The following is a 24,966-nucleotide window of genomic DNA, read 5'->3' as shown; positions in this document are numbered from 1 at the left end:
GAAGCGTCGTAAAGCGACAATCGGAGGAAAATATGCAGCGACGAGCGGAGACACCAGCGACAGACGCTTCGGTGGGGACAGTAAAGCATCTGAGAGCTCAGGGATCGTTGCTTCACAAGCGCACGACGCCTCAGCATCTAACGCTCGTGTCGGTGAAAGAAGATGTGAAGGAGATTCCCTATGAACGCGTTAGTGAGGCGTTCGGGAGTGACAACCACCCTCATATCCTGCACGCATTGGAGGAAGGCGAACCAATACTACGTCGTTGCGTGTTGGAGGCATTGGCGTCCGTCCTTAAACTACCGCAGGAGCTCGTTGTGTCCATGAAACATGGTGTTCTAGAGCTCATCGAAGGTGGAATCACGGTCGGTATTGGAGAAGATGAGACCTCAGACTCCCATGAGTTATCTGAACACGAGATCGAACTGCAACAACTCTCTGCAAGGGTTTTCAGTGTCATAGCCGAGTCTCCATGCGGCCAAGCGGAGATTCTTAAGGGTGAAACAGTCACACACATCAAACCTGTCTTCGCTGCGATGTCTAACAAGCGCACGTGCGAACATCTTTACGACGCGCTACTGCACTTGACTGGGTCCTTTGCTGGTGCTCGTCAGCTGACTAGCGCCGGATATCTTCCGATAGTACTTGACCATCTTAAAGGCTGCCGCCTGAATGATGCACTTCGCATCCGAGCGCTAAAGCTGCTGAAAAACCTACTGAACGATGGCGTGGCCGGTACAACGTTTCGCGCGCTGGAGTTAGAAGTCGTGGCTCAATGTGTGAAGAGGCTTCACTCGCCCAACTTTGAGGTGCGAGCGGTAGCTTGCAATGCTGTAGCGGCCCTGGGCTTCACGGACAAGGCACGCAAGGCGGTGGTCGAACATGGTGCAGTGGTTCCTCGACTGTGTGCCTTACTGACGGATCCACAGTGGCACGTGGCGTCAGCTAGCGCCGGAGCACTCATGAGTCTTGCAGCGCATGACGAGGTCAAGCGGCAGATTGTGGCTAACGAGGGACTGGCGCCTGTGAATCAATTGCTGCAAACCAACAAACTGCCGCTTCAGCTGCACACGACCAAGTTGGTGTCTGTGGTGACGGCGCTGCCAGAGGCTAGGCGATTGCTGGACGTGCCAGCCACGATACTGAGACTCAAGACACTCACGCAAGACGAGAACGCGCTGCTAGCCAGGAGCGCCAAGGTGGCGCTGGCTGCCGTGCAGTGGCGGGCGTAGATAGCGGAGACTGTTAGCTTGGCCAATGATGAAGACAAGTGGATCTGCTGACGTCAGAGCTCAACAAAGTGAGATGGGTACTTTCGTGTTTTACACTTAAATTAGGAGAGATGACCCCCCTTTAATACAGTTGACATCTGATTCACTTATTTTAACCCAGTGAAAAGCGTTAATACTGCACCGCAAAGGGGGGAGATCGAGTTTCTCCCACCTCTTTCCACTCACAAAAACTCAGCTTAAGGCTCAGCAGCAGTTCCTCCCAGTGCATTAGTCTATCATGGTGCGTGGCTGCCTTCTCGTCCCAAATTTGCCCCGTAGAAGCCGCTGACGTAGCCCCCTTCCTCTTCTTTTTCCGTGCTTTATTGCAGTCGTCCGGTGTCGGTGTCGATGACGAGGTCATTACGCAGTTCAACGACTTCAAGCTCAAGCGCGCCCCGCATGACTTCCGTTACTTCATCTACAAGATTGAGGGTGACTCGCAGATTGTGATTGAGTCCACGGGCCCCAGCTCCGAGTCGTACCAGGACATGGCCGATAAGCTCGCTCAGATTACGAACGACTGCCGATACGCCCTAGTGGACCTGGACCTGACCACGAAGGATGGCCGCCCTACCAGCAAGATTGTCTTCCTGTCTTGGTACGAACGATATAACCCTTTTTTTCCTTATAATTTTTAAGGATTGAAGTCTAATGTTATTGTGCTTATTTATTTGCCTGCTAGGTCGCCCGACACGGCCCGCATTAAGTCGAAGATGCTGTACGCGTCGTCGAAGGAAGCCATCAAGCGCGTCCTCATGGGCGTGGGCATTCACCTTACGGCCACTGACGCTTCGGAGCTCTCGCTCGAGTCTATTGAGGACGGCGTTTCCAAGTTCCTGTAGAGTGGGGATGCGTTTTGGTAGATTGGATTCGCCCTGCGCTCAGTTGCGCAAAGTGATGCTCAAGTAATCCCAGCATTTGCATTTCTAGTTTCCATCCCGTGTTGGGCTCCATTGCCACAGGTGCTACGACAACACGTAGACAACACGTAGCCATTCCAAGATACAACAACAGCAAGTTTCCCCCTTCACAAAGGTACAACGACGGCAACCAGCTGGCAGATTGTACCGACAGCTGAGGCTATCGCGACATCGTGTCTACCGCGTGGCTTTACATCCACCACTCAAAGCGTACACATGAACCACATCACATGAACATAAATATCCCTCAAATCGCACACAAAAACCGCTTCAACTAGCTAAAAGTGGGGTCACGCTAGTTGACTGCCCATGGACGTCCGTGGAAACGTCGCCGTCTCACCGGCCTTACAGATAGCAGGCGTTTGCCTGCTTGTGACGCTCAGCGTGCTCCTCGCGTCCGTGTATTTGCTACCACGTTGGCTGCTGCGTCTTGTCGAGTGGAACTCGCATCCTTCCGTTCTCTGGAGTGTACGGACGTCGTTACGCGTGTGCTCTTTAACTATCGACGACGCTCCATCACCGTCCACACCTGCGATCCTCGATATCCTGCGCGAACACAACATCAAAGCCACGTTCTTCATAATCTCCGGTCACATACCGGGCAACGAGGAGGTTCTACGCCGTATCGTACGCGAGGGTCACACGCTCGCCAATCACCTCACAGAGGACCGAGCCAGCATCTTGGACGAGCTGCATGTGTTCGAGCAGAAGCTTCAAGAGTGCGATCGAGCCATCAGCGAGTATCAACCAATGACTGAGGAGACGCCGAGTGAGCCACTGGAGACTCAACAGCTTCTACTTGAGGAGAAAGAGCCCGACACTGCTCCTCCAGTTGCGACTATAAAAGAGACAGCTAAAGTAGAACCAAGAAACAAGTGGATGCGTCCGGCGTCTGGCTGGTTCACGACTCCCATGAGAGAAATCACAGCACGTCATGGCTATCGCATCTGTCTGGGCAGCGTGTACCCACACGACGCTCAGATCCGATCAGAGACGATGAACTCCATGTACTTGCGAGCACGCACGAGCTGTGGATCGGTTATTATCGTGCACGACCGCTCGTGGACGATCGGCGTCCTGAAGACGGCGCTTCCTGTGCTTATACGCAAGTTCACGTTCGTGGGTCTCGATGAACTCGTGTCGTATAACAAACCCAACGTAGAAACAAGTGACGATAGTATTATAAAACCACAGTAGCATGTACGACGCTGTAAATTGCGCAGCAACTGTAGCTTAGATAAACCCATCCGACAGAGCCTCTAGATGTGTTTCTAGCTGTACTGGTGACTCGCTGGACTCAAGAGATTCATCCACAGCTGTCAAGGCGAACTGCATGTGTTGAGCTAGCATGAAGTTACGGAAGAGCTATCACAAAACACCATAAATATTACGAGTAGTAATTTTAGAAATAGTACTTAGTAAATGAATATAATACTTTACCTCGGAGTGGAAACATTGACGGAAGAAGTCGCGGCATCCGAGCTCAATGTGGGCGTCCAGATACGAGTCGACCTCAAAGAGGAGGAATTCGTCTGTATCCGCTGAAGTTGATTGAGTTTCGACCGCGAAGTTCTGGTGCAGAGAGCAGAAGTAATACACCACGTCTCCGAATAAAGCCTCAAGGAACCACAACAGCGCTAGACGCGCTCTATCGTCCAGAGAGAGATCGACCGACTCGAGTTCAGCTGATGTAATCTCTGCACTTGGTTCTTCCGACTGACTGTTTTTTATGGACTGACCAAGCATTTCTTGGGTAAAGCTGGGAGTTTTGCTCGGGCCGAAGAGGTGCGAGTCTGCTTGAGTGATGCGAGAGCTGTGGAGTGCTGTGTTCAGCATACTTTCAAGCGAGCGAAGGGTCGATTCTAAGCACACAGCACACGGGAATATTAACAATTTTGTTCTTAGATACAATTCGATAAAACTTACGTGGAAGCTCGAGGATTTCCACTTTTTCTGGAACGTAAATATCGTCCGAGTCGATGTCGACGATGATCGCTGTTGTCTGCAGAAGCTCCGGCGGATATTCAATTGGCCCTAGAGCTTGAAGGTGAAGAGAAACTCTATGTGTGGTATAAATACTGTCGCCTGAAAAATATTAAAAAAAAATGTTACAGTTCTTGTCATTCGTGAGAAAAACAACATTGACTCACGAATTCGGAACCGCTGCTCCGAGCCAGAATCTTTCTTCTGGTAGGTAAGCATGCCTTCACAGCCAATACGAAACGGAGACGTGTTCACTTCGGAGAAAAGACCAGCGTCTCGCAACTCGGAACACGTTGCTACGGGACAAAATGGCAAGTAGAAATGCTTTACGATATTCAAACGTGAGAGAGTTAAACAACATGTTTATCGACACTTTGGACTGACCATCCACTCGAATGGCTTGAGTAGTTCTCGAGCAGCCTCTGCGACCGAAATGAGAGCTGAAGCGCGTTCGGACACCAGAATAATGGACTTGCCGACCAGAATCGATGACAGAATACTGATAAACGTCTAACAAGGAGCGCAGAAGCACGTCAACAATATCTCACTCGAGTTTTTCAAACGACAGGGCGTACCTGAGAGCAGATCTCCTTAAATACAGCGCTCAGGGACATGTCGATTTTGCGTAAATTTGGCTGTAAGTTAAAGCCGCCGTATCTTGCACTCAGAAGTGGTTGGTCGCCGCTTGAAGACTCGTAAATCGATTTCACTAATCGCGAGATATCGTCAACTGTCATGTCATTCTACATTTAGAAATCAGAGAAAAGGAGAGAGCAGTTAATGAGCTTTCCAAATCTGTTAGTTCTAACTTTCTAAATCTTACCAAATCACTCGATGCAAGCTTCAACAGCAGTCTACGACTGTTCTTGTGCATTGGTTCAGTGGTCAAGACAATAAGGACCTGCGGACAAGGCTGAGCAGTTGCGGAAAGCTTGGCATCTAACGGACTGGTAGCGCCTGTTATCGGCTTCTCTCTCTGTCGCCACAAAGTCAGGCAAACACCAAACAAATATCGAGCAGATACTGGTTCACCGCAGCCACGTATTTCATCCTTTGGCAGCACAAAGTCGTGAAACGAAGGCTTGGGGACTGCCCCACAGTCATTAAAGACAGAGTACCATGAGAATTAGTACTCGATACAGACGTACCAGTGGGTGAAAGAGGACACCCAGACGGAGACAGAGCGCTCCCGCTTGAAGCTATCGCCACGTTCTTCCGCCAGAAATTCTGCCATCAATACAGCATAAATTATCCCTCGCCTTTTACACAGTACCGTAGTCCTTACCACGTGTGCCGGATGCGTTTCTAACGCAGCTTCTTGCTGGTCTCCAGTACAAAACAACTCGAAGACGACATCGCAGTCGTCTGCATTCGTCCTCAACGTTACCATCGAGGCAACAGAAATACTGTAAATTCCAAACTGCGCTAGCTCTTGCACCACCAACACCCGATCAAAGCTGCGTCGATTGCCTCCATCGCCCTGTCCCCACAAGTTCTGCGGTGATGACTGCTTGATCGGGACGAGCACCGCGTTGGCTTTCGCTTGCGTCTCACTCTTCCTCGACGATACTCTGAGCACCGTCTCGCTCTGCCGCATTGTTGCACTTCTCTTCGCAGTCGCTTGCACATGTTCACTCAGACGTCGTAGCTGCTGATCGGTCTCCAGATCCTCCGTCTCCACTACCAACATGACATACAAACTCGACGCTCGAAACTTTGGGTGCACTTCAGTCTGTAGCCATTCCCAGACACAGTCCTGAGCTGTACGGAATAAATTCGCGTAACGAGGAGGAGAGAATGGCTCACTTTGCAGTTTCATAATTTGTTGCAGTGTGGCTCGTCGTACAGTTTCTGGAACTCGAGTCGCTGCATGGCCAGCTCCTTCTCCGGTCTCTGTCTCCCCCACCAGGAATCGATTGAACACATGACGCACATGACGCTGCACCTCTTCGAATAGAGCCACCGAGAATAAGGTCGTCTGGATCAGAGGGAGAAACCGCGTCTGCACGTGCACCCAGAAGTGCAAATTTCCTTCATCTCCCGGGAATTTATCGGTTATATATTTCATTAGAAATTGAGTGCGTCTTGAGTCCACGAGAACCTCAGCAAGTGGCAGTTCTCGTCTCGATCTCAAAGCGCCACATAGTGCCGTGTAATCTGGACTTGAGAGGAATTGAGGGAAGGCCGTGCGAGTCATGTGGTCCCGCACGAGCGTCTCCAGTCCGTTAAATAAATCCAGTGGACAATGACCTGCAGCCGCTGCATTTAATACACGAGTCCGAAGAGGCTCAGCCGATGGAGGAAGCAAGAGTTGGTCCGTCGACTGCACTTGCTGCAGATATGCGGTCACGATGTCCTTCGCCTAAAATATATAGTAACATAATGAATAATTTCTTATCAATTTACTATACCAATATTATTAATGTAGTACTATTTTAGCTTACGGCACGCGGAAGTAGATCCCGACGTCCCACGAGCCGCTTGTACTGGCGGACGCGGAGCAGGAAGGCGAAGCGCAACTCCAGCGCTTGTGCCTCTCGCTCCGTGAAGCAGCGCAGGAAAAAGTCACGACGGAAAGCGTCCTTGGCCACGGCCTCAAGTGTCAGCTCCATTTCCAATCAATTAGTATAATAGCTAGCTCCGAATAAATGACAATCGACATCATTCGACAAGTTGAAGTTTGTTTTTGGTTAAAGTACTATATTTCGTCGATACTAGTGCAATATCTTTATTATCTGTGCTTACATTCAAGGTATAGGATTAGTACGCTCAACACGTTCACAAACGTTGACGGTGGGCGGCAGTTGCACCGACGTCTGAGGCTCAACATGCTGCTGTGGCTCCGACATCCGCTGCACTCGAGGCGGCACCGTCAGTGCGGCGGATCCAAAGAAAAGCTGATGTGGGTGTTCACTGCCCTGACGTCGAAAGCAGGTATCGCACAGAGCGAAGCGTACGCACGTCCGACAAGACCAAACGTCTGCGCGAGTGATCAGGAGGCTGCACTCGCGACAGAAAACGTTGAGCTGCCCCACTTGCTCGTTGAAATAATGATGCACCATCATCATCGTCGAGTGCTTGGCACGTCGCAGCGAGTCGAACTGGTAGCCGGCAAGAGAACAGAGTTGATGGAACATGAAGCGGCTGCTGAAGAAGCGAGGAACCTGCTCGAACCACGACGGCACTAGCGTCTCTGGGTGGCATCCTCTGAGTCTCCTCTCGCCAGCGAACCCAGCACCTTCCACTTCGTTGTTATCGTCGTCCAGGACCTCCAGATCCACCACTAACAAGTCGTTCTTGAGTCGTTGGACTGCGAACTGACACTTGGTAAACACCTCGCGCACTTTGACGTCCACTTGCAGCGATTGCGGCGCGGGCGGAGGCGAATCCGTCGTCACTTCCTCTTTAATCCGCGTAATAACTCCACCAAACGAGAGTTTGCCACCTGCTCGAGCCATGGAGCTGTTCTTGCCGCGCGTGGCCAGTTTCTTGTTCTCACTGGCGCGTTTTTGCTTCTCGTTTCTCGATATAATACGTCCAAGGATCCGCTCCAGTTCAGAAGGAACAATGTCGCCGTCAAAGATAGGAGGAAGGTGGTTCGCTGGCCACACAAGCTCATCCGGATTCACAGACAACACGGTAGTGCCGCGTGTCGAGACGCCCACTCCGCTCTCCTCCTTCACAGACACGAACGAGGACGACGGCGTGGACTCGCCATTAGACTGGGAGCCACACACGCTGTCGCTGAAGTACCGATCGTACAGTGTAGTCCAGTCCTTGACGATACCGTACTCCTTGGCTTTGGTGAGTAAATTACTGTACCATCGACGCAAATGCTCCGCACTTGGCGTCTTCTGGAAGGCAGGACGACACCAGAACACATAGCTGATGCGTTTCTGCGGCGGACAAGACCAGATATGGACGCGAGAGAAGCCATGACGTCGCACGTAGTCGAAATACGCCAGCAGGATGAGATGATACGCTGCTGTCCGCGCACTCGTAGGCTTGAGATAACGCACACTGTCCAGGTACGCGATGTACACGGCTCGTCGATTCGCTTCCAGCTCGCAATCGTCTCCAAACTCTTGCGCATAAATCGTGAAGAGACAAACTTCCATGCCTTCGTGTTTCTGGAACAGATACAGTCCACGTGATAGATAACTGATGCGAGCAGGGAGACGCTGCGAGTTGGTATTCGTGCCCGGCCGCATCTGAGCTAGCAGCTGCGCGTTCTCGTCAAAAACTCGCACCACGCCCTCTGGGACCGTCAGATGCTCGCCTGGGAACGACAGCGCTCGTACATACAACGTCTGGGCCGCCTCGAGCTCGCCGATTTCATTGAGTCCACGCCGCAGAAAGTTCTGGATAAATATGCTTAGTTCACAGCTCGGGATATTAAGACACGAAGAGTTCTGCGCGTGTTCATCGGGATCAACGTTCAGGATCTTGCGCATGGGCGACTCGGGCGGGGGCGTCGCTCGTTTACGTCGACAACGACACAAGGGACACACGTAGGGATTGGTTTCAATGGACAAGCCGTCAGGTCCTGTGTTGGGGGCTTTCTGCACCTCGTAGGCACCGATTACGGGATTGTAGAGTCCACACACCTGGTGAAGCCATCGATCGCACTCGCCACACTTGACCCAGGGCTCTACACCAGCCTCGCACTTCTTCTTAATGAGAGCGTCCAGCATCGCGTCCGTGTCGACGTCCGGTGCTCGATCTGCGGCGTTGCGGTCCCTCGCCAAGCGAGTCTTACACTTCTGACACCACACACGTGTACCGTCCTCGGAAATAAAATAGATGGAGCCTTTGCGGATCTCCGTGGAGCAGCCAGCAGAGCACTGCAAGTGAGGCGGCGTAACGTCCAGACATTGCTGGTTACACACAATGCACGTGTTGCCTCGACATACCAGACATACGTGCTGCACGCGTTGTCGCTTGGCTTGTCGATTCTGCTCCGCTTTTACCGCCTCGTTGAAGCGATTCAGCAAGATGCCAGCGTCCACGTGGATGTAATGCGACTCTGGATTGAAAACCATGGCGTTCTCGAACACCAAACGCACGTCCGAGACGAAATCTTCCAGTTCCAGATACTCTCCAGCAGCCAGATTGCGCTTGACAGTGCCCAGATCCATGGGGTGCTGCACGATCGTAGTGTATGCCGGCAATTCCAGCGCGATCGGGTCCACTGGCGTGTTGAACACTCCGTGACGGTTTCTTGGATCCGCCATGAGCTTCAATAGGATATCCGTCACCTTCTCGAAGCTCGTGAAGCGGCCTTCTCGACGTACTGACGCGATATGCTGCACGATCTCGTCAGCAGTCATCTGCAGCATCGGGTTCACTTCTACGGGGTCCATTGTTCGTGATCCTTGGCCAGGTGGTCGCCAGCCAAGCGGCAGACTCCGATTGTCCCCCAATGTCCGGCAATCGTACGGCAGAGGCTCCATGAGCTTCTGACTGATACTCTGGCCGCTCGGACTCTTGGCCCGTACAACTTGACGGGGCGTCACCGTCGGTAAACCCACTTCGCCATTGCGTCGTCGATGCTTCCGAGGCGAGAAACCGGCCAGTTGAGCGTATCCATTGCTCGTATCGCTGTAAGTTGCAGCCGATGGACGTTTGCGTACTTCCCCTCGCGGAGACTTGGTCTGCGTCGTCTTTGTGCTCTTCTTCGGACTCTTCGCTTTGGATCGCGCTCCTTTGCCCGCCAATCGGTTGGCTAGAGCCACAGCTCGTTCCTCTGGCGTCACACGTGGAGACGCGGGCTCCTGCTTCGTTGCGACCTCAGCGGTACTAGCTGACGCCACACACAGATTGCGACGTTGCGGTCGTCTCCGAGCGAGCTGCAATGGCCGCACTGTGATCGTGATGGGGCGCGGCAACAGATCGGGGCGAGGCATGGGCCCGGACCTCCGACGATGTGCTGGCACAGGGCAGCTGAAGACGATTTTGGTCCACTCCGACTGTACAAGGCGCTCATTGGCCAGTCCTGCCTCCACCGCAGTGCTAAGCTTTCGCCAGAGCAAATATTTGACACATCTGGACAGGAATTCGTCCGATTCGCCCGTGTCGGTGGATATCAGCTCTGTTATCAGGAAAAATAGCACTTTGAGTAATCCGTTTTACTTCAATTCCAGTACTACGCTGTACGTACCAATGATTAGTCGCAGAATATTGGCGCTGGGCGTCTCTCGATCTCCGTAAAACAGTAGAAATGCAGCGTCTTCCTCTCCTAGTCGACGTTTTCTCACTCCGGCCACGTGATGCTGCTGCCAGACGACGTTCTCCTTGGTCGCAACTTGTCGCTGATGTTTCTTCTTCTTTTCCGGGACTACAACCACCGGTTCCTCTTGTTTCTCCTCCTCCTTCTCTTCGTCGTCGTCTTCTTCTATTTCCAGCTCGCTAAGCTCTTCTAACGCCTCCAACTTCCTCTTCACCCGCACAGGCTCCAGATCCTCGTCGCTGCTGCTGTCAATCGTCACGATTTCAGGCTCAAACTCCGCTTTCACGTCGGAAACCGGCGGAATGTGCGCAAATTCTCGAGCATCTTCCTCCTCTTCTTCGTCTTCGCTGCTGATGCTGATGTAGACCTGTCCGTTCGCCTCAATTTTCTCACGCCAGTTGACGGCTAGAGGCTGTTGGATGGCGCGTTGGCGCTCAGCTTCACGCTCGCGACTCAGACGCGGACACGCCAGGAGGCGGCTCGCGGCCTCATGCACCTCCATCAGTGTTGTAAGTCTTCCCTCATACAAAAAGCAGGTGCTTTTCATTGGCAGAGCAATCAACGCATATGATTGGTTGAAATCTCAAACAGGATCTTCCAAAATTTACTTTCTTTTAGAAATGGCTACACTTGTGATTTTGTTTTTGATTGCATTATTGTTGTTGCCTCCTGCCAGTTGAAGCTCGAGTGGCAGGTTGTTCTCCATCGTCAGTGAGGTTTGATGGGCTTTTGACGTGCGAGCGTTGGCAGTCGCTTCCCGTCTAGCCGCGAGGTCTCAGTTGCCTCGTCGCCGCTCGTCCCAACCAGTGACGACATCTCTTTTTGATGGGGAAAAGCGGCCGATGTCTTACTTGCTTCACTTCACTTTGCAACCTGCTCTGCATGGAGATGCACATCACTGCCGCCGCTCCGAGGACCACAGTGCTGAAGAACGAGCCGCCACCAGAGCCGTCCTTTCAGCTACCGGATCTCCTGGCAGTGAACAGCCATCCAGCGGATGCAGCGGCGATCGTCGGCTGGCCATTGGCTCCACCTCCGAATCTTCTAGGCCCAACGCCTTCTACTCAGGGTCGAATGTCAACTCCATCGTCAACAACCGTGACGAACTGCACGACGTCAACGCCAGAGACGGTAGCTCTACGTGTGTCTGGTTTCCAGTCCAAGCGGCAGAAGTGGACACGTCGATTGGTCATCACCAAGCAGCCTGCGTCCGAGTTCTACAAAGACGAAGGCGGGAAGGCCAATGCACTTGAAGTGGAGGTGACACTGGTGGAGTTTAACGAGCACGGGGACCCTGCTCGCACCCCTGATAATGACTTCATCGACATCCCATTACGTATCTTGCTCTTTTTCGAGTCTGGAAAGCGTGTAGATGACACGGATCAAGAAATCTTCCGCTTCGTGGGCAACGACTACGACTCGGTAGTGATTCGAAAGACAACACGCAAGGCATTGGTGCAGTTTCGGCTCGAGAAAGTGAGTCGTCGAAAAGATGGTCAAAGATTCAAGCTGCGGATCGAGGTGGACCAAGAGCAATGTACCGCCAACGTTGCAGACCTCACGCCAGTCTTTACGAATGCGATTTGCGTCCTGTCCAAGCGGAAACATCCGAGTTCGTACAACTCGGACTCGTCTACGCGTACGAAAGAGCCTCCTCCCAAATTGCTGAAACGAGGTTAGTTAAGCATCCGTTAGATAACTGCGTTATGTGACGAACTTGTCCTACTGCAGATTTGGCCGTGCTGGAAGAGAGATTGAGTCGGAAGATTGATGGACTGGCGACTCAGCTTCATCACTTGAGCCAACTCGTCAAAAAGCAGGTTGGTTATGATGAGTCCTATCTTCTTGACATGAATTAACATTTAACTGTTATAAACATGTTACAGAACGAACTCATCGTCAAGCAGCAGCACATGCCGCATATTCCTCCGCCGATAGTGCATTGCCCTCCAAGCGATAGTTCGATACTTGAACTGCTGCTTCGGTCTAATACTGTCGAGGATGGACCATGGCCCAAGACAGTGCTGGAGCCGCATATGCTTTCTGGCGCAGCCATGCCCTACTTTGAAGTCGCGGACGAGTCATATCATGGCGTCGATGCCGATCTCACTCCGGCGCTTGTTCCTGCGTCGACTACAGATACAACTCCAGCAGACACGCGAACCAGTGAGACGACCACGACACCTTCACTACCATTCGGAGACATCTGAGGCTGCATCCGAGATAGGTATAGCTTCCATTTTCGCTTCCGATCGACTCTACTCGGCTAGCTCGAAAATACAGTTTGAGACCCGCTTTCGACGGCCTCTTTTCATTGTGTAAAATTACTCATTGGGTTGCTGTTGCGTCGCGTCTTTGCCAGTCTCTAGGAAGTGGCGAAAGTCGCCCACTACTTGAGCTAAATTGCCTGCTGTCTGGATCTGTCGATGCAGATCCACGTTCTTTGGGCTCTTCTCCATTAGATACAGCAGCTTTTCCTTTCGTCGGAGCTGACGAATATAAACAGCATTAGTCTTTCCATCGCACGTCTCACAATTGCAGCAGGCGTCGTACTATCTCCTTGTACAGCTCGTCGCACACCGAGTTGAACTGCTCGAGCTTCTTGACCACCTCGTCCTCCACACCCGCTTGGCCCTCGCCTTCACTGTAGTAGCATGAAGAAGTAGCTATTAGCACTCGATAGCAACATCAGTGAGCTTCTTGTGCCAGCCAACATACGGGAACTGCTCCTCGGACTGCACGAGCGTCAGGCATTCCGAAACGAGTTCCTGTAAGGGCAATCGCGTCGTCAGTCGGCCATATCTCGCGCCCGAAATCGTCTAGAGTCTAGAGCGCACGTCAAACTTGGCACAAACGTCCTCCACGCGCAGCGCAAAAGGCTTGTTGGGGTCCTTCGCCGCCTCGCTCGTCAGCATTACGTTCGCCATGGCTGCTCTGTGCTCAAATTGAGAAATGGACTCACTGTTCCATTATTGGGTAAAAAGTACTAATTTCATCCAATCACGAAAAGTCTCCAGAGTCGCCCCCTTTACGACCAAAGCCCAGGACTGTAACGCACTATGGCGGGCCAACGCAAGCTCCTGAGCGAGATCGACCGCACGCTCAAGAAGGTGAGCGAGGGCGTGGACGTGTTCAACGAGATCTGGGACAAGGTGTATGCAGCCACTGCGCAGAACCAGAAGGAGAAGCATGAGGCGGATCTGAAGAAGGAGATTAAGAAGCTGCAGCGCTTCCGAGACCAGATCAAGACGTGGATTAACAACTCGGACATCAAGGACAAGCGGCCGTTAGTGGATACACGAAAGCTCATTGAGCAGAAGATGGAGGAGTTTAAAGTATGCGAGAAAGAGACCAAGACCAAGGCGTACAGTAAGGAAGGCTTGGCACAAGTCGAACGCTTGGACCCGGAGCAGCAGGCGCGACAGCAGTCCCACGCGTGGATCCAGGACTGCCTTAACCAGTTCAACGTGCAGATCGAGGCGCTCGAGAGCGACGTGGAGCGTCTCCACTCAGCCAAAGGCCGGAATCGCAACAAGGCTGAGATCGAGGAGAAGGAGAAGCTTCTGTCCAGGCACAAGTGGCACATTCTCAAGCTCGAACAGATCAATCGGCTGTTGGATAATGCGGCACTTGAGCCTGAACAGGTAGATGAGCTAAAGGAGGACGTCGACTACTATCTCGAAGCCAATCAGGAGCCAGACTTTATGGACACGTACGGAGACGACGACATCTACGAGACGCTGGACCTCGACACGCTCGGAGCTGCAGCACAAGTGGCTCTCCCTACGGAGCAAGACGTGGGTATTGACGACACCAGTTCAGCCGCTACGACGTCTGCTGCTGCTACAACCTCCAGTGGACGTGGGAAGACGCCTCGCAAGAGTGTCACGTCGTCTGTGATTACAGGAATCGGCCGTGCGGGTGCTGTCAAGCCTATCGATCTCAAGTCGTCGACTCCTAGTCGCTCTAGCAGCACAACCAAGAGTGATACGTCACCGTCTAACGGCATCAAGACAGACGACCTTAAGATCGGCAAGGGACGTACGACTCCACAGCGTGCAAAGAGCGGCTCATCGTCCTCAGAGAAGAGCTCCAGCAAGACGCCAACGCCGGTTCCTTCCTCTCCTGCAGTCGGCACACCAGCACGTAAGGTATCACCACCCACACCTCAACGTACGCCGTCTCCGACTGTCAGTAAGGGACAAGCAGTAGGCACCAGCTCGTCGTCGTCGTCTGCGTCGCCTGCAGCAGCTAAACCGCCAGTTCCAGCTCCGTCACCGGCGCCATCTAACGCGTCGTTGCCACCGCCAGTGCCTGCCCCGTCTCCCACTGCCAATACCTCAGTCCCTGTCTCTGTATCTGCCCCGGTACCTGCAGTATCTACAGCGCCGACACCTACACCAGCAGCGAAACTTCGACCGTTGGAGGAGTCGCCACAGCTCACGGAAGAGCAGAAACAGGTGCTGCGAATGATCGACGAGAGCTTTCACTTCGTCCCTGAGAGCCGCGACTCGGAGAAGGCCAACCGCTACGTTCCTCGCAATCTGTACCCGACGCCGGCGTCGTTCCCGGCCACGCCGTCCACGTTGTTCTCGAGTGCTCCGATCTTTGAGAAACTGGACGTAGATACGTTGTTCTTCATCTTCTACTACCAGCAAGGCTCGTATCAGCAGTATCTGGCAGCACGCGAACTGAAGCGACGGACGTGGGGCTACCACAAGAAGTACAAGACGTGGTTTAAGCGACATGAAGAGCCACAGGCCACAGGCGAGGACTACGAACAAGGCACCTTCGTCTACTTCGACTACGAGACTGGCTGGTGCCAACGGATTAAGACGGAGTTCACCTTTGAGTACAGCTACCTCGAAGACGAGCTACAGTAAACAAAGAGCTCTGTGAGTAAAATCCTTCACTTGTCACTCCCTCCGTGAGCTGCCTCTACTTGAATCTGCTGAGCGTTGACCTATGCAATTCAACCGATCCACCAAATTGCGTGTAGACAACGGGGTCGTAGGAAGGGCGAGCGACCTCACATGGCAACCGATGTGTATTTAGAGAGCAATTTTTAAGGCGAGACTGAGAATCATAGACTTTTAAAGTCCGACGATATTTTCCTCCAAGTTAATGCCAGTAACTTTCCAGTAAAACAATGCAAATTACTGGAAGTAACAGTTAATCAGCTCAATCCTTCTTATTAATAGTGATTGTACTAAAAGTACTATTACTGGCTAGTGAGCAGATAGTGTGTGGTCCACACTATCAGACCCTTGCATCGCCACTTCCGTCCGACGGATCTTACTCCTGTTCTGCTTCATGAGCACTGCATCTCAGCACGGCGGTTGCCCATTCAGGGGCGAAGGGAGTTCATAACGAAGGCCCCAGTCGAACTACGCGCTCCTAGTACGCGTTTGACTGACTCCGTCCGAGCCAAACCCGAGCAAGTGCAACGACGGACAGAAACAGCGGTGAGCCCGTTTCACGAAACCACTTGCAGACGCCCCCATGCTTGCAGAGACCTTGTAGAAACCAGTGCACTCTATTCTGACGTCGTACGAGGAGCAGTCGGGTGAAGTCCTGGTCGACGGCAACGCGGACCCACTGCACAATGAGCTTCAGCCACTTGTTTAGAACTTCATCGACTTGTTCGTGAAGGGTGAGCACCGGCAAGCTGTTCGCTACCAGGGGGCGCCATACATGACCGGTTCTTGGTCTTCCACGCAGCAGCGCACGCGTCACTGCAGAAACTATAGTAGCACATAGCAAATTAGTAACCAATTAACAATATAACTTTCAATGTAGCTCACCGCGAGGAGATGTTGCCTGGGCTGTACAGGTAGAGCCATTAGAGGACAGGTGATGGGCCTTTCTGTCGCATACAGAGCTCGGGTCCGTTTGAGTCAACTCAGGGCTGATGCAGTTAGTGAAAGCACACTTCGCCGTAGTTGAGGTGGCAGTCGTCGATGTTGTCGAGTGTTGGGCCTGCAAAGAAAATTGCAAAGTGGTTTAGCAGCGTGCATTTCAAGAATGGAGGCAGACAACCTTTAAGGAACAAGCGTAGCCTAAATACGCAGATGAGGAGCTTGCCCACGGCCTTGAACTGACCTCATGTGCTGCATCTAGCAACCAATCGCGCAATCGTGCGACGAAGAGGGCGAGAAGTTAGATTAATAGCGTGTCGAGCAGTGAGCATTGCTCACTGAGCAAGCCGTCTTGCATCCTACTCGCGATCTATAGCGGTGGCCAAAATGGAGGATTGTCAGGTGCCCGTCTGGATCTCGGTACAAGGGCTACGCGAAGGCTGAGATAGGAAATTTAGCGAACCAGCGGCGAGCGGACAACTTTTTGATTAACGTTGGCTTATGCAGAAAAACGTTTCATGATGCACTAGCCTTTTCAAGACAGCGTACTGACAGGCGAAAATTTTACCCACGTGGACACTCCGGCTCCAGTGTCAGCGACGTTCTACGACAGTTTCTTACCCTGATATTCAGTCACTCGATAGGCTTGCAGAACTAATAATATTTAATCAGCGCAGCTGCAATATCACCATTTCCAATACGATTTAATCAGCGCAACTGCAATATCACCATTTCCTGCGGCTGGGGATCGCTTTATAACGGCTTGAACGCTCTCCATGTTGTCTTGTAGTGTGAACCATATTGGACAATGACGTGCAGAATAGCGAGGAAAGCAAACCCCAAAGTCATTGCCTGCTGCTGTTACTTGGCTTTAATTCTCTTATTTTATAATTTACACAGCCATGAGTGCTGAGCGACGTAGCTATAGGTGAGTACTGTTAACAAGGACAATAAGCTGGTGTCCAAATTCTCGTACTCGGTTGATAATCCTCTGAAAACGCTGTGCTTGGTTCGCTCCGGATCATATTTCGCAGTGAAAGTAGATGGATACATAATATAATACACGTGATTACATGTAATGCATTTGTGCAAACGATTCTCATTTAAAAAAAACAATAATAGAATTCATAATATTAACAAGCAAAACCTCCGTATACAACGCAGCTACAATCGCGTAACAAGCCAGATTCCAGGACCCATTCTTCAAAGTCAAACAATTTGTTCGTTGTACAACACATAGGCTCTCTAAACGAATTTAACACACAAGCAGTGTTGTATTCGTTTACAGCACATATGCCTTATATGCGGGGTAAGACGGTAGTCGCGCCTAAAATTCACTAAATCATAGCTATTACGTAGTAAACAGCAAATCAGTTTTAATTTTGAAATACAACAAGTGATTTTACTTCACCACCCACTTGGAACTTCGAATCAGGAAAAAATTGTGACATTTTCGAGGTTCGAGGGAAATTCGCCTTCACGTACCGGTAAGCTGATTTTGCGCTAAAAACGACAGTAAAAGTTCGAAGATAACCTCACTTTAGTGACTGAGCTAGAGGGAGCTATTTTGGTCCCTGGAGCTTGGAACTTTTATTTCGAATAGATCCACGAAGGCATCCACACTTTCACCCCCCCTATTTGTCGGATGAGCATACGTTCTGACGGCGAGTCACAGCTCGACGGAGAACAGGATGACAGGGGATCTGCTCTGCCTCTCGCAATCGAGGACCACAAGCGCAATTGGACGGACGAGACAACGCTGGCCCTAGTAAACGCGTGGTTAAGGACGTCAATTATAAAAATGAGAAGACAGGAATATACAACGAGCGCATCTACCATGCGTACAAGGAAGCAGTACCAACAACGAAGCGATCTAAGAAGGCCATCGAGGACAAAATGGCGGAATTGTTGGAGATATACCGCTTTATTAGCGATTTCTACGCAAACAGAATTAGAGGAAGCACGGGAAGGCCAAATTGGTTTAATCTCCCTCGTAAAGAAATGAAGGATCTCAGGTATGACTTGCTGTTTACTACAGTATAGTAGTACTTGATTAACCGACTTATTATTTTTATTATATTTATTATTAACAGAGCTACCCGTCGTATCGGTAGTCCAAATGTACCCAGCGAATCTATGATAAACCAAATGGATTTCTATATGTAGATCGTCAACCCGTGGTCAAGACGTGCAAGACTGATCAAGCGGTACTGTGATTGGCGAAGAGGAGCCGGACGCCGCGAAGGATCCCCACAGCACCGGCCGGAAAGGTAATCAGCGCAAGGGGCCCAACCAGGGAACCCGATAAATATATTTATTGCCAATTACTGTTTATTGTTTCTATCAATAATTTATTTACAAAAAATGCTTCAGAAAAATATGTATTTACGAAGTTGGTGTACGACGACCCAGCTTTTATTTTCCCGGACAACAACTACCTACAGTTTGTGGTTGGTTTGGAGCCCCTCGACTTCTCCGAATCGCATATTCTAGCTCATTCTGCAACTTCAGGAACACCCCAACAAAACCTACTCTCTTCTTTCACCACCGTGGATGCTTGCATTTAGGCGGCTTCACCCAGGCTTGGTAGTTTATTTCACTAATAATTTACGTTTGCAATGTCCCCGCTCCAATTATTTATTTGCTGAGCTCAAAAGTTGCCGCGCGTTATGTATTTCTCGATGTCCTTTGAAATTGATATAAATTATATTTTCGGGCTCCCTGGGCCCAACCAGGCCTCGGACAATACAATACGAAATTGTACTGCAAGACATCGAGTCCCATAATAATAACGGGAATATGATGAAGTACAATAATAATAACGGGGCCAATATAAGTATATTGTGGCCTCTAACTACCAAGTCTTCCTACTCATTGGCGACGAGCGAAGTCGCGTTCCACATGTCGCGGTTCACGCGAAGAAATGCTAACATCTCAAAGTTTGCAGAAAGCATGCATGACCGCTGAGGCGTCAGAATGAGCTTGCACTGCGAAAACAGTCTTTCAACTGTGTTCGAGGTGGGCGGCACCACCTTTGCCAGCTCATGAAAGCTCACACCCGCAGCACCAGCCGCTCGCATCTGCTTCCCCCCTCGTAGAATTGCGCTGGCGTAATCGCTCGTCGAGCGCTCCTTCCTCTTACCAGTTGCAGCATCTGGCTTCACCACCAATCGCTGGACTGCGCGCGACTCAGACGCAGTGAGCTTCGCATTGTTGCAAATCTTGACCAAAGCTGCCTCAAAGGCCGGCGCATGGACGATCTTCGCCGCCGGACGCAGATGGCTCGCCATAACTGGGTAGTCGTCAACAACCTGGTCAAACAAAACACGCACGTCCGCCATGCTGGTGTCCTCGCGCTGGAGTGTCTTGCAGACACTATCGAGTTTCTTGAGGTGCTCTAGCAGGCCGAGAAGCTTCTTGTGGGCCGCACCTTTTGGGATGAACTCGTCAACAGCATCAACCTGCCGAATAGAATCTCGAATTTTCTTATAGCGGTCCACCATTGCGAATGTCGAAGACCAACGGGTAACATTCCGTTTGACAGGTTTCAGGTCCGTGAATTTTGATAGTTCCGCAGCATTGTTCATGTGTCGTAGCTGCACCATCAGACTGTTAACTACAGCGAGCTCCGGCTCATAAGCAGCTAAGTAGCGATTCACCGCAAGGTTGTACCGGTGACTTGCACAGCCAACCAGTGGCAACTCCAACAACGTAGCGATCCGCTGATTGGTCGCGCAACTGTCGGCTACCAGAAAAGCCACCATAGAGATGTCCTTGTTATACAGCGCCAGCACGCGCTTGAACATCTCGATGTGCACTTCAGCATCTTGGCTGCCGTCCTCCAGCGGTGACAGCGACAGCAGTCGCTCACGGCGCTTGCCGTCTGCGTAGCAAACACCGTAGATACCGACGTAGTGCGTGGTACCGTGCGTCCATCCATCCCACATGACACCAAACAGCTTGCCCAACTCGCTTTCGATCAGCACACCAACGCTCTCGGAGCACTTCTTCATGTCTTCCTTCAACGTCTTGGCCGAAACGGGCTTCCAGGACGACATGGACCTTGTGAGGTCCATGTGGTTGTCGACCTCGGAGACGGGCATGTGCCTCTCTACGACCCACTGAAGCCACTGATAGCGATGCTGAGTCGCCTCGGACACGAACCCAAAGTTGGACAGAGGGGCGTCCGTAGCCGCAGATGCGCTGTAGGTCTCGTTGAAGTCGGGGTGCGTCAGGTTGAGGTGGGACATCAGGTTCGAGTACCCGGTACCGGTTTGCTGCTTGCGGTAAGAACCGCAAAACTGACAGCGGAAGTCGCCTTGGCCCTTGTCTTCGTAGAAGAATGCGCAGATATCACGGTTCGGAGCCATCGTGGTCAAATGAAAAGTGAGGGAGTGCTGTGAGGCTTCGGCTCGTGCTCGTGTCTGTGCCTGCCAGCCAATCACTTGAACGATTGGCGCGAAGAGCTAGTTGCCTCTAACATATTGGTATAAACCGGTATTGTACTGATATTATTGGATCAATATCATATTATATTGACTTTGGACAGATCCAATAATAATAATTGTAGCCGGATAATACAGTAATTACGGATTGATATTATTTTTATCCACCCCTGGGCCCAACAAATACGCCATACTACGGGAAATTCTTGAAGAGCGCTCACAAGCTTCGCTTACGCAGGCCAAGGAATTGCATGCTGCGGAGCTAGAGGAGAAACGCCGCCAGCTGTTGAAAAACGTTTGGGAAGAAAACAACATTTTTGCCCAACGTAAACTTATCTCTTTTGCAAGGATTTCCCGATCTTCAGGCTTAGCGTATGTGTCTATCACCTCCATTTCCATATTAAATGAATCTTGGAGAAGCATAATAGATTGACCCCCTCCTACTACGACGGGTGTCATCGATTCCAGAAGCAGGAGTGCTACCAGAGCTTGCTCGTGCATGATAGCCTCGATTTGTATCCAACGTTTTTTAAGAGTCGCACCTTTATTTATTTATACACGAGCCGTCACAACACATATTCGAGGTTCCAGATAATGATTGTGAAAAGTCATCGCGAAAAAGCGGCCCTTCGGACTTTTTTTAAGGTTCCAGATTCCAAGCTTAGGTGAAGAGGGCCACTGGCGATCATGATCTAGGCCATAAACGTCACTAGCCTAGAGCTATTGTAATTTAACGAAGTCAGATACCGCGCATTTATTTTACTGTGGCGTTCTGGTTTTCAAGTCTCCACTTAGTCGTGTGTATGTTCGGACTCAGTTTGAAAAGGCTGGACCTTCGATTCGCACCAGACAAGGGGAAACAGTGCAGATGAGCTACCGACGTGACTCGCGATAGCCCAACGTACAAGTGCTCGAAGCTCCATTTCGGGCATGCGGTCGCGAAGGCTCGAGAAAAAAGCAGCACCCTGTTAAGGGTACAACCTTGCGCCTTCCATACGGTCACGACGAAGGCTAAGTCGACCGAGTGTTGTATATACGTTACGCTCGTCGGTGTACCCAAAACCCCATTGCCTAGACTCACACCACGGTTCCCATTTCGAGGCGTCATAATTCTAATCGGAATCAACACTTTTGTCTTGCGAATCCGCGCTCCATTCGGGGAAGTCCCCGTGTTTCTTCCAAATTGCTCGTAGGAGGCCACTTATCAGCCGAGAGAGCTACCCCAGATGAATCCAAGAGTTCAACGATGATAAAGTCACGGGAGGTCTACCACATCTTCTTTAATTTGACGTGCACACTGAATCAGCGCTTCAACCTGCCGCCGCATGTCTTCGTCGCCCCAAGCTAATGAGAGATATTTACAAGACGAACCGTTTGCCACACCCCATCCGACGTTTCCATTCATATTATCGAGGACTCGAGCTGGCGCTCCAGCGACAAAGTATCCAAACAGCTCTGGATTGGCGTCTTCGTCGTACACAAGCCGTAGTACTTTGGACAGCGGTTCGCGACGTAGTGGGCGCTTCCAGCGGAAACGAAATCGATTATAACGCATCGCAAAACGCCTAGCCGTGCTCGCCGTCATGATCGCTTTGCCTACATTACTTGTTACGAGAATCGTTGAATCGTCAATCCAGGCTGGATCCCTCTCAACGTCGCCAACGGTAAGTTCGTTGGTCAAACTTGCAACCATGTCAGATGTCATCGGACGAAACGCCTTTGATTCCGCTTTCGCCCAACGCTGCCCGGACGGAAAAAACGAAGGCGATGCACGACACGCAAACAGATTGGTCGCGAACGACTCATCAGCCCGCGCATTCGTTCCTTCGTCCTCCATTGTCCAGTAAATACTAGCTTTGCACTTGCGCCGCCAACATAGCTCCCCCAGTTCCTGTCATTTTCCCAGGTCACATTAACAAACGTCTATCAGGGTCTCACATTGTCAATACACAATCTACACACCAGCGTCTGACTCCGTCAATCGGCAAATAGAATTGCGTTTGCTCTATTCTGTTGAACGATGGAGCAGATGTTGACCAGGTCGATCACTATCATGGTACTGTACTTCGATCTCATCATTTTCGTTCTCAAGTATTCGCACTAAGCCAAGCCAAGGCCAGAACTGTTTGATACAAACACCAATTAAATAATTGAGTTTCCCAAAAGATTAAAAATAATAAAGCAGACCTTTGAGAGCAACGCTATGGCCTTCATGTGTGCCGCAACTCGCGCTGTTGCAACACCAATACTTAGCACCGTGAGCACATTTCATGCAAGCCGTTAGTATTTACTGGACTATGGAGACCTCGTAGACCTTGGCTTCGTAGTTATAGTAGCGAAGGAAGTGTCTTTTTCAGTCACAAACTGCTATAGTAGCGAAGGAAGCTGAGACCAGTCGCCACCGGTGCGTGCATCTGTAAACCGGTCCTGCCCGTCCGACACGAATAAGCATTTTGGAGAGGCCATTCGCCACCTGTGCGTGCATCGGTATACCGGTACTGCCCATCCGTTCAAATTAATCCTTGTTGGGCTGTGCTATACAGAAGCTTCGTACTTCCTATCTCAGTATTAACCTCTCCAGTAACTCGACGATACTGGCGGGGCTGTAACCTGAGTTACTGGCTACTATAGTAGCAGTAGAATCAGATTTGACAAAAATACTGGCTACTATAGAAAAAGGAATAGTACTGTAGATTTGTCTATTACTGGCAAACTAAATTATTTTTAATCCCTGCCGACGACGCAAAAGTGCTGCTTATCCCGCGTGGTTAAAGAGTAGTATTTCTTCCCGGCCAGAGAAAATATCGCCAATCTGAACTTCAAGAAGCGCGATCGTCTTGTGGTTAAGGATGTACAGCTGTGCTATCTTCGTACATAATACTGCTGCTAAGATGCATCTATCTTAATTGCATCAAATGCATAAAAAAAAGGACTGACATTATACTTAAAGTAACAGACCGAGCTTTAAACGTAGCCATGTCAATTTTCGTATTTGAAATCTTCTGTGAGCAGACGACCTCCTGATCCTAACATAATATTCTGGTTCGCTAAATACAATTTGTCAAAGCGCTCATTAAGGTGCATTGTATATCAAGTTTTCCCTATGAAGTGGCACACTCACCTACAACGACATCTGTGCGACCTCCGAGTCCGCATCACTGAGGTCGTTGTAGTCATGACTGCCGTGGACTGGGTGCTCGTCTAAATAAATCTGATGACGGGGCTGCTTATTGCGGTGGTAGTGCTCTTGAGTTTGGCGACGACTTTTGCGGATTTCTGCGCCGATAGCAAGGAGTCGATTGTGGTATTGACGATACCCAGATTCATGGTTCTCTCTGAGAGGTTGGTATCTAGTTAGACTGGCACATATCTGAAAGATGTCGTCGTAAATCGACTCGTTCCAGCGAAACTTTCGTGCGCAAACACGCCAAAGTGTTGTCAAACGCCCCAATTAGCTTTTACAAGTACTCTGTCGCTCGAAATACGCTCATTCTGCCGCTTTTCGTCGGGAGTGAGGTTTGTGCCTTTCTTAAGGTGAATACACCTGACGTGATCCGCAAGGCCTTGGTACCCTATGTCCGCAAGTACCGCCCACTCGTCCGGGTAGTCAGCGGCAAGCGGACCAACGTCTACGAGTCGGTGGTCACCTTTAGCCTTCCGGCAAATAGTCTGATGGAAGGACTAATTGCTCCGGAGCAACGCGATGTGCGACGTGTTCCCGCGCAAGTGAGCGCTAAGTTTTATAGCCACACCTTTTGGGCTAACTGAGACTTCTACCTTGAAGCCGCATAGCTTATCTTCGCTTCGCGCTATAAAATGACATCGCTTCGGCCATCGAGCCACTGGGGCGGTTGAATTGCTGAAATGTGACGTCGGTGGCATACAAAGCGCATGGAAAGTTCTTGAACATGTTGTGCAGGTGGGATTAGTGACTGGTTAAGCTTAACCGACAGGACGTCAGGTGTAAACGGGCGGTGGATCCTTCTGCAATGTTGTTCGCAAACGTGCTATACACAACAGCTCGAATTGTACCATTGTGTATTGCTCTGTCAGAGGTCACCAATGCACGCATGCCACTCTCATCGGCCGCAGAAGACACCAGCTCTTTGTAGAGATTTGGAGCTACTATGCCAATAAAACCCGTAATGATTCAAATGAAAGCGGGGGGGGGGGGGAGGTTACCTTAAAGATACGCGAGAGCACGTCCCAGGTGTACTCACACTTCACCAACGGAATAGTTTTACTGACAAAACCAAGTAG

At 50.8% G+C, this 24,966-nt stretch overlaps 10 protein-coding genes across 10 annotated transcripts; 5 read left to right on the top strand and 5 right to left on the bottom strand.

Annotated features, from left to right (window-relative positions):
* Positions 1-399: 399 nt before the first annotated feature.
* PITG_08592 (uncharacterized protein) lies at positions 400-1,232 on the top strand (the record flags this gene model as incomplete). Its single annotated transcript, XM_002903908.1, has 2 exons — positions 400-403; positions 463-1,232. The coding sequence occupies 2 exons, from the start codon at positions 400-402 to the stop codon at positions 1,230-1,232; spliced, it is 774 nt and encodes a 257-aa protein (XP_002903954.1).
* Positions 1,233-1,463: 231 nt separating this feature from the next.
* PITG_08591 (actin-depolymerizing factor, putative) lies at positions 1,464-2,207 on the top strand (the record flags this gene model as incomplete). The annotated part of the gene is made up of 3 exons (XM_002903907.1): positions 1,464-1,512; positions 1,601-1,869; positions 1,954-2,207. The coding sequence occupies 3 exons, from the start codon at positions 1,510-1,512 to the stop codon at positions 2,111-2,113; spliced, it is 432 nt and encodes a 143-aa protein (XP_002903953.1).
* Positions 2,208-2,500: 293 nt separating this feature from the next.
* Positions 2,501-3,388, top strand: PITG_08590 (carbohydrate esterase, putative; the record flags this gene model as incomplete). The annotated part of the gene is made up of 2 exons (XM_002903906.1): positions 2,501-3,022; positions 3,068-3,388. The coding sequence occupies 2 exons, from the start codon at positions 2,501-2,503 to the stop codon at positions 3,386-3,388; spliced, it is 843 nt and encodes a 280-aa protein (XP_002903952.1).
* A 36-nt stretch (positions 3,389-3,424) lies between these two features.
* PITG_08589 (uncharacterized protein) lies at positions 3,425-5,048 on the bottom strand (the record flags this gene model as incomplete). The annotated part of the gene is made up of 7 exons (XM_002903905.1): positions 3,425-3,556; positions 3,632-4,053; positions 4,118-4,276; positions 4,342-4,498; positions 4,559-4,684; positions 4,738-4,866; positions 4,998-5,048. The coding sequence occupies 7 exons, from the start codon at positions 5,046-5,048 to the stop codon at positions 3,425-3,427; spliced, it is 1,176 nt and encodes a 391-aa protein (XP_002903951.1).
* Positions 5,049-5,599: 551 nt separating this feature from the next.
* On the bottom strand, positions 5,600-6,810 carry PITG_08588 (uncharacterized protein; the record flags this gene model as incomplete). The annotated part of the gene is made up of 3 exons (XM_002903904.1): positions 5,600-5,605; positions 5,697-6,536; positions 6,619-6,810. 3 exons carry the CDS (start codon positions 6,784-6,786, stop codon positions 5,600-5,602), a joined length of 1,014 nt encoding a protein of 337 aa, XP_002903950.1.
* A 111-nt stretch (positions 6,811-6,921) lies between these two features.
* On the bottom strand, positions 6,922-10,905 carry PITG_08587 (histone acetyltransferase, putative; the record flags this gene model as incomplete). The annotated part of the gene is made up of 4 exons (XM_002903903.1): positions 6,922-7,365; positions 7,444-10,265; positions 10,335-10,494; positions 10,771-10,905. 4 exons carry the CDS (start codon positions 10,903-10,905, stop codon positions 6,922-6,924), a joined length of 3,561 nt encoding a protein of 1,186 aa, XP_002903949.1.
* Positions 10,906-11,291: 386 nt separating this feature from the next.
* PITG_08586 (uncharacterized protein) lies at positions 11,292-12,613 on the top strand (the record flags this gene model as incomplete). The annotated part of the gene is made up of 3 exons (XM_002903902.1): positions 11,292-12,078; positions 12,135-12,223; positions 12,314-12,613. 3 exons carry the CDS (start codon positions 11,292-11,294, stop codon positions 12,611-12,613), a joined length of 1,176 nt encoding a protein of 391 aa, XP_002903948.1.
* Positions 12,532-13,338, bottom strand: PITG_08585 (uncharacterized protein; the record flags this gene model as incomplete). Its single annotated transcript, XM_002903901.1, has 4 exons — positions 12,532-12,892; positions 12,957-13,047; positions 13,122-13,171; positions 13,241-13,338. 4 exons carry the CDS (start codon positions 13,328-13,330, stop codon positions 12,728-12,730), a joined length of 396 nt encoding a protein of 131 aa, XP_002903947.1.
* A 100-nt stretch (positions 13,339-13,438) lies between these two features.
* PITG_08584 (uncharacterized protein) lies at positions 13,439-15,303 on the top strand (the record flags this gene model as incomplete). The annotated part of the gene is made up of 1 exon (XM_002903900.1): positions 13,439-15,303. One exon carries the CDS (start codon positions 13,463-13,465, stop codon positions 15,284-15,286), a length of 1,824 nt encoding a protein of 607 aa, XP_002903946.1.
* Positions 15,304-20,847: 5,544 nt separating this feature from the next.
* Positions 20,848-21,207, bottom strand: PITG_22855 (uncharacterized protein; the record flags this gene model as incomplete). Its single annotated transcript, XM_002903899.1, has 1 exon — positions 20,848-21,207. One exon carries the CDS (start codon positions 21,205-21,207, stop codon positions 20,848-20,850), a length of 360 nt encoding a protein of 119 aa, XP_002903945.1.
* Between the last annotated feature and the right edge of the window lie 3,759 nt (positions 21,208-24,966).

Source organism: Phytophthora infestans, genomic scaffold (assembly GCF_000142945.1).
Source record: "Phytophthora infestans T30-4 supercont1.13 genomic scaffold, whole genome shotgun sequence".
NCBI lineage: Eukaryota > Oomycota > Peronosporomycetes > Peronosporales > Peronosporaceae > Phytophthora > Phytophthora infestans.
Note: the sequence above shows the minus strand (reverse complement) of the source record. Positions and strands in the feature narration are given on the sequence as shown.